Below are 8979 nucleotides of genomic sequence, written 5' to 3'. Positions count from 1 at the left end.
TGTGCCTCTTTGTCGCTCGTTCCGCGCTCTCGCTTGCACTTCAAGCCTTAAATGGAACGCCTCAGAGCGAGGTAACGCCGCATGAGTCATGTTTTTTCGTGCGTGCAGTCGGCTCCATCGAATTATAAGACGTTGTCACGTCACAAATAGGCGAGATAGGTTGGTAGGACACCTTCCCAAGCATGGAGGTATAGTCAGAGATCGGAGTTAAGAAGAGTAGAGGTAGACCTAGATAAAATTACTGTTCTCAAATAGTTAAGGATGTAGGGTTTTACGGAAATGCGAAGATTAGCTCAGAAGGAGGTGCTTGTCCAATCAGCCTTAGGACTGACGACCTTATGATGATGATGACAAGTTTGTTGCTTTGCACAGAAATTGAATATACCCAGAAATGACTCCCAACTAAATTGATTTTTCATCTCCATAAACCCCTAAATTTTAGATGTGTGTGTGTGTGTGTGTGTGTTCATTTTTCTTCTATCTTCTTTTTTTTTGGTTTATTTGCTCTTTTCCCGTGTGCTCACATTTTTATATGACATGTTGTAGTGTTTCCTCCTCTTTTTTTTCCCAACTGTCCTTGAAATTTCATTCAGATATGCTCCATACTTTCCCTAAGACTGCAGTTGCATATTTTTTAAGTTTTCTTTTTGGTCTTTCCATTGTTCCTTTGTATGAAGTAACCTATGTAATTGTACATTTTTACTTCTTCAATTTCATTTCCTTCCCATATAAATATTATCTTTTTCGTTCGTCCACCGCCTTTTCTGCCTCTCATTATCTTCCATATGTCCGTGTTCATGTCTAAGTCTCTTTCTGCGATGTATTTTCCCATTTTCTCATCCTTTCTGTCATGCCCTATATAGGTAAGATAAACATAGTTGGAAATGGTTAATGTTCGCGGCCTATACTGATAGTGACCGACTAATGTTAAAAATGGGACTAGACCGGGTTTGGGCAACAACACGTAATGTCTGAATATCAATGTCAAAATATTATAGAAACTTTTAGGGTGTCGCATTTTGTAGGTTATGGCGTAACTGGAGTCATTACACTGACGTACCGCGGAAGAGAAAGAGAGGTGATATTTTAAAGATTCAATTTATTTTTTAGCCACACATTCATTCGAGGTTAGCGATGTGAACGTAATAATCTCGGTAGGTGTGTATGCAGCATGTTTGCGGCAACAATGGCGTCGGTTATGTGGCGTTAAAGGAACACGTTGACGGTTATTAACGATAATGGAGTTGTTGGATGAAGAAGAAGAAGAAGAAGAAAAGTTGCGGAAATTTGATAAACGACGATAATCGCGCAAAGGTGTGCAATGCGCCATCGTCACGCTGAACCGCAGACACCTTTGATATTTATTTATCACGCTTCGAAGAATAACTCTATTATTATGTTTCCTTTACCTCGATACGATCGTCTACTAACTATAACTAAAATGACACCAGTTGCCGGTAATAAAACAGCCATAAAATGCGTGAAATTGCAATACACTGAAAACCGTTTGTACACTTACTGAGATTTATCAACAGCTTTGTAACCGAAAATGTTTATCGAAGAAAAAATTGTTATTCTTCCAATTGTACCAAATACGACTTGTTAAGAAATAACATTCAGTTGAATAGGCTGCCAGACGTATTAGATAAAAAGATATAATGGTATCTATTAGTGTCTATTCAACTGGACAAAATATTAGTCGTTGATGCGATAGACAAGCCTTGTCCCAATAATAATTCAAGAGCTGTTTTTGTTCATCTGGAGGTGCTGAAGGTACAGATACAATGAATACTTGCTTTAGATCTTTTCGCGAATAAAGAAGTTACTGTAGAACTGTAGGGGTATATATACAGGGGCGAAAGATTAGTATGCTTAGATTTGCAGATGATAGCAGTATTAGCATCTAGCGAGGAGTTAGAGATAGCTTTAAGTAAAATGGAATAGGTGTTAACAAAACGGTATTGTAATGAAAATAAATAAAAGTAAAACAAAAATAATGGTATGCAAGGGAATAATAAGTAGGGAAAGAGCGAATATAAAGATTGGAGACGAAAAATTAGAAAATGTGACTGATTTAAGGTATTCAGGAGGTCAGATAAGTTAGGACGGAAAGATTAGTAGGGATAGGAAGCAGAGGATAGCGCAGGGTCGAGTTGCCTTCAATAAAAAGAAGTCACAGGAACATGGACGGTGGACGCTGCGGAAAAGAAAAGGTCAGGAGCGTTCAAAATGTGGTGTTACAGGCGAATGATGAGGATCCTTAGATAGAGAAGGTTAGAAATAAGAGGAATTATAATGAATAGGAAACCTGAGGACTGTATGGATGTCAATAAGGAAAAGACGAGATAGTTTGGTTAGACACCTTCTCAGACATGAAGGTCTAGTCAGAGATAAATTAGAGGGAGAGATAGGAGTTAAGAGGAGTAGAAGTAGGTCTAGATTAGTTTACTGTTTACAAATAGTTAAGGATGTGGGATGTTCTAGTTTTAGGGAAATGCAAAGATTAGCTCAGGATAAGAAAGAGTGAAGGTGCATGTTCAACCAGTCTTGACGATTGACGACCTTATGATGATGATGATGATGATGATGATGATACCATAATGATGGCTTGCAGCTTTAGGCAAATAACGAACTGTAATTGTTAGTAATTGTAATTAGTAATATGAAAATATTATTGTAATTAATAGAATTTGCAGTTCCTCTTGAAGCTTCCATTGTAATAACTCAACGACCAAAGGATGAAACTTATCTAAAGCCAAAATCTACTCTAAACGCAGGTTCTGCTTTCCGGATGTGATATTTTGCAAAAGTTCGGAACGCCAGATTTGATTAGCGGTGGCGGTCGCCCTTGATTAGAGAAATTATCGGTCAATAAACTGGTTCATTATACGCAGTACATACCGTTGTGAACTTTGTGCAGATTATTGGACCAGTACAGAACTCTCGATTTGAATATCTATCTTTGCTTCGGAATTTAAAAATTCCAAAAGTTGCATTTACGTTGCTAAAACAGTATTTGTCCCATAAAAAGAGACATTCTATACAATCTGGACTTACATTCTAATCTTCTACCCAATTCGAAGATGCATATGAGAGAAACCAACTACATTGGAGGTTGTATTTTATGAAATCAAGAAATTAAAATATTCCCTCTTTCATCCTAAATGGCACCTTATATCGGCAATTTCCGATCGCTCATACTAATAACAATAACTGCTCTACAGTGATACACTGACCTAGAGTCACTGACCTGCTAAATACCAAGTGATTGAATGTGACGTTGCGTTGTCTTATTTCTCAGTCAGGACCGCACTAGCTCTTGCCGCTACTCTCAAATACGAAAACGGTGGATATTCGTACCTGCAAGCATTTACTTAATTTTCTAAGTTTATGCTTCCCTATCTCCTCCTGCAAGCAAACGACTTTCACTGTATGCAATATGTATCAAAATCTCATGTCTTATGTAGAGAATATGATAAATATTTAACAAAACACCCGGAATTATTAAGAGGCAACTAGTAGGTAGCTATTAAAATTGGTGATGCATATGGGATGGGTAAAAGTTAATCGAAAAGGATTTAACGAGAAATATTAAAACGATCAGAGGCGCCTATCCAATAATTGGTATCCTCCAGGCGGGCCTTTACCTGATTGCTGTCGAGATCCCATCTCATAGTATGGCCGGCGGGATATTAAAATCCTAGCGAACTAAATTAATCTGAAACCTCGTTACCTGCACGAAGGAGAGCAATCAGCTTCGGATTCAGTTCGGGCGTAAAATATAATAATAAATTTGAGGGTGGGTGCGATCGATACGAAACAGTATCTACTAAATTAATTTGTAATTAACGAATAAGGCAAATCCACAATCATACTAACTAAACAGTGGTGGAATATTAAGGCAGGACGTTAAAAGTGCGCTGTAACGAAACTTGAGAAATAATAAAATATTTAAGCTAAATCGTTAAATTAATAGGAACGGTGGTATCACATTTAGCAAGAGTAATATATTGAGGCCCAATGCTTAGCAAGGTTTGTACGATCAAAACCATGACGAAATGCAAATGATCAAGACCGTAAGTACGATTTATTTGCAATATTCCTGCAAAAGTCCCACCTAAGTTCTAATACAGTTACAAAACAAAATGTAAAAGCTCCCTGTGTTGGTGAACTTTGTTATTGAATATTATAGGATATTCAAGTTCGGCTAATGTTTCTCATATTTGCTTGTTTATTGCGTCCATTTCTTTTGCTTTTTTATTTCACGATTTATTCAACATTTTTTCTAAGGAGATAAAACATTTTAGTAATTCTTTTGGTTGTATCTACATACGTATGGTGTATATTTATAGAATGCTGCGTTGAAAACAACGAAAATTTTGAGTAAAACGTTTGATATTAAAAAAGAAGCAATGGCAACCCAAGTTGTTTATTTTTCGATAACATGGGCTCATGAAAACCTTTTTAATTAACTTGATGCATATCTTGCTGTATGCGATACCTAGTTGTCTCTGGATTGCAAACCACCCGAGACTTAATTAAATACTCGTTTCGTGGAATGACTACAGGATAGTTGCAATTTTTTAAAATTCACATCTATGTAGTATCGCATTACATTTTGAGTTGTTTTTTCTTTATTACCTGTGTTCAACATCCGTAAACAAACTAAAATCTTGAAAATGAAAAACACTGCCATATATTACTACTCATTACAACGATTTAAGTATAGATACATACATACATAAAATGAATTTTCATTAGCTAAAAATAACTCATGAAATTAGTGTCCCACTGATGCCACAATTAAGTATCGGATATATGGAATTATACAAGGTGTTTCTGAAAAAAGTTCTGGTGTGTGACCACCATTCAACTTATTTTTGTATTTTGTGGTAATAATATCGAGCGCTAACGAGTGCAGCTTATTACTAACTATTACGTACAATTGACTTGTTTACGTATCAGCCGTTTGCGAAGGTCACGAGTAGGTGTGTGTGTTTCGTGGAAAATTAATAAGATAGCGCGGTAACTGCTCCCAATCATTACCAGTTCGTTAACTGGGGTACTTTTTGAACACACTTCTTACATCCCCTACGTCGTGGTAGAATGACGAGTGTCTACAGTGTCTCCAGATGTTACCCTTGAGATATTCCGGAATACTGATTAGACGCAGTGTATATTGATGTCTTCTTGCCTTTGAGATGGAAGAGTACTTATTCCTGGTAAACAGTTCTACCCCTGTTGTTTCTAAAAGCACGTAAATCACAACCTCCTATTGGGGTTTGATTTAGTCGAATGTGGTAATGGCACTTTCAACTACCCTTCCCGTTCTATCCAAAACCTTGGCGTGGTTAAGAGTCTTAGTAATCCTTAAATGTTCGGCACAACCGGGTGCATTTCTATGATTATTCCCTTGGCTGTACGGTAATTATAAAGAGGTCGTGAACGGGGATTCCTCAAAGGATCATTATCCTACTGACGAGCGACCTTTGTTCCCCGACAATAAACCGCTCGTCCTCCTTTGTTTCCGTAAAGCCCAAGAAGCGCCAGACGCAACAATAAAACGTGCTCGTACACGTCTACTCACTAAGCTATTATTGTCTTTTCAGGCAAGAAATCGAGAGTCTACGTAGCGGAAACGCAATCAAGTCGGAATCAGTGGCGCCTTCTCGCGATAATAACGACCACTTGACGTTGAAGTGGCTGTCGAATAACGTAGCCGAGCTTAAAATGGAAATGGCCGAATTTCAAGCCGTCCTCAACTCCTCCTTAATCCTTCAAACGCACGAGAAGGTCGACAGTGAGCTGGGACTTTTACAAACTGACGTGGCAAACTTGAACAAGGAGTTGGAGACGGCCAGGAATAAGAATGCCAAATACGAAGCTGAAATACTCCAGTTGAGGGAAGAAGTGGGAAACCTAAGGGATCAGCACAAGATTATTGCTACAGTATGCGAAAAGACCAAAAGCCAGGTAAGACACATTCTATTAAAATAATTGAATATTGAATACTTTAGATCTTTAACAGATTTTTATTCATGAATAATGTAGTTAAGTTTAGTGCCATCTCGTGGGGATACAGTATCACTCTTAACATTTTAAGGTAAACAGAAAGTCATTTATACTAAAACTATTCTTAGACGAAATCATATAAGTATCTGTATTACGTCTATAAGTTTAGGAACACATAAGTATAACTACCTTGATTATTTGACAATTACATTGAAAATACTCGAGCTCAATTTTATTCCATCAAAATCGCTTTAGTGGAAACTGATAGATGACAACGAAGTGAAGGCAAAACCTTTCATTGTTACAGATAAAATTACGAGTATAATTGTTTGGCGCGCCTTACGTTCATCAGATGTGAATAATTAACCTAATGCCTTCGGTACCGTGCATCAGTATGCGAAAAATCATTGTCGACACCTAAGTTCTTTACTACTACTATTGCTGCTAGAGCCATTTTGATTATAACTGAACATACCATGCGGGATTTTCAGGGCAAAAACTCAACCTTCCATTTTTCATCTCCAGGGAAATTTGGCTTATTATAGATTTGTATTAAAACGTTACATCATTATGGTTTATGGCACGTGGATTCTGAAACACGAAAGGTCCATTGATGTAATAGCTATTTGCTACCAGCTACCACTTTATAGGACTTTTAACGACCCGTATATCTAAATGTAATCTACCATAACAAAAATTTAATTATCAAACAATAATAATTAAAAGGTCATACCTACTTTTATAAAAATTGTATGACTACAATATTGTTTATTAATTTTTGGGTCTCCTGATGACTATGTTTACCATAGAATTAAACCATAGTTACCTATATCAAATAAACAAGAATATTTTTTCTTAAACGTGTAGGAAAATCAGTTGCTATTGCTGAAGTCGATGTTACAGCCGAATAAATTTGTTATGGACTTAAGCATGCTCTAAATTCGAAGTACAGACATTAACGTTTTTGTAACCGGAAGGACGTTACAACCGAGTTCGCTATAAGTAAAATCTATTATATCATCTTCTACGGACTGTTGCGCATATTTCCAAGCAGTAGGTACTGGGTAGTTCTTCTATTTTCTAGTTCTTTGTAGCCGACAAAGTTGATAATAAATTTTCGCTTTCAGGAGCTCTATGTTTAAAGGAAAATGTAAATGAATTGATTGTAATTACTCAGCGCTGTGTGTGGAAAAGTCCTGACATTATGTTTTTATTACTCTACGTGGAAACCACTGGGTAGTGATGTAGTGTGTTGGGTAATTTATGGGCATCACGTAATACCACGAAGACAGAAGTTTTTAATTTATTCTTTCTGCAACTCCCTCTGATTACCGCCGATCGATGATAGCCACAAACACAATAAAGTAGAGAACGCGTCCTATCTGTCCATTTCGTTCTTGTTTTCCCCTTTCTATTTTTATTTTATTTTTTGTTGCACAAAAGTCTAAACCGCAGTTTACAATGATTACGAATTTAAATATTTTCTTCGCGTTGCATTGGCGCGATCGTATAGAACTGAGTTTTATGGAGCAGTTGAAGTTTAAATCGAACTGTTTCTCGACGGAAGTCGCTACGAAAAGTTAAGACCTTCTTTGAAATGCATTACCTACAAACCCATAATAATAGAGAAATATAAAGTACACATTGCAGGAAATATAAATGCAAATATTAAAAAAAAAAAGAAGAAACAAAAGGAAATGTTAGTGAAGAAAATGTGATGTTGTCTAGCAATCCAATCATTGACTACCACTACCTTTGCAAATAACAGTTGAATTTACAACAACTGTATAATAGATAATTAACAAATTCTGATTGGTTTTGTTGTTAGCTTTTACAAGCGGCTTTGCTCGCGTTGGTGTAGTAAAGACGTGTCAAAAATCATCGACGAGTATCATCATCATCATCATCATAAGGTCGTCAGTCCTATGACTGCTTGGACACGCATCTCCACTCTTTACTATCCTAAGTTAATCTTCGCATTTCTCTAAAACTAGAACAACCCACATCCTTAACTATTTGCGAACAGTGATCTAATCTAGGTCTATCTCTACCCCTCCTAGCTTCCATTTCTGCCTTTAATATGTCTCTGACTAGATCGTGCCTGAGAAGATGTCCTACTAACTTATCTAGCCTATTTCTTATTGACTTCCATACAGTTCTCCGTTCTCCTATTCTTTCTAATACCTTTTCCTTTCTAATCTTCTCTATCCGCGGTATCACCATTCGCCTATAAAAAAACTAATTCTTCCGTCCCTTGGGAAGTGTGTTCTTTCCTGGATAAAAGGTACTCTACGCCCTTTTGTATACCAATGGCAATGCGTGTTCAAAATTTTATGATGATCTCAGAAGTTAGAATAAGGCAGTTATTACTTCAATTTCGTTTGCATGCAGAAAATATTACTACTATTTAAAGAAATTATGTTATTTTCTTCTCTAGAGGTGTTTTCTATATTCTGCGACGGGTCCATGTTGAACAGTTTTCGCTAGTATCCCTTGGCAACATTTTCTTTAATTAAAACATTGATAGACGCAATTATCTCATTTTAATCAGTTAGAAAGCCAACTTTGTAATAACGAACACCGAATAAACTGAAAAGTGAGTACTTAGAAAATTGTTGACTCATCAGGTACAAACGCGTCTCTGTCGGTGATGTGTAGGTATATAAGTACATGTATATACTTATATATACATATATCGAGAAATGGAATGAAAAGTTAAATGCTCTTTCCTGTAGCTTCATTTTCCATTTCAACGTGGTCTCATTTTGACTTATTTACTTTTGACAAATTAAGCTTTTCGACTAGGTGCTTTAATTATTTGAGCGAATTTATTCGAGAGAAGCTCCACCGTCGATACGAAAGCAAAGTTTTAATGAAATATGTCTATATACGTATATTTCTTTTGTGCTTGCTTCTTGGAAATACGACTTTCCAAAAATTAATTAGTTATAATAGAGAGTAATAGAG

At 36.5% G+C, this 8979-nt stretch overlaps 1 protein-coding gene across 1 annotated transcript in view; it reads left to right on the top strand.

Annotated features, from left to right (window-relative positions):
- Positions 1 to 8979, top strand: part of LOC108743047 (protein scabrous) — a 100205-nt gene that overhangs the window by 27358 nt on the left and 63868 nt on the right. The window contains exon 2 of the mRNA XM_018478453.1: positions 5610 to 5973. Coding sequence (XP_018333955.1) covers positions 5610 to 5973 — 364 coding nt within the window. The remainder of the gene's footprint in view (positions 1 to 5609; positions 5974 to 8979) is intronic.

Source organism: Agrilus planipennis, unplaced genomic scaffold (genome assembly GCF_000699045.2).
Source record: "Agrilus planipennis isolate EAB-ADULT unplaced genomic scaffold, Apla_2.0 scaffold285, whole genome shotgun sequence".
NCBI lineage: Eukaryota > Metazoa > Arthropoda > Insecta > Coleoptera > Buprestidae > Agrilus > Agrilus planipennis.
Note: the sequence above shows the minus strand (reverse complement) of the source record. Positions and strands in the feature narration are given on the sequence as shown.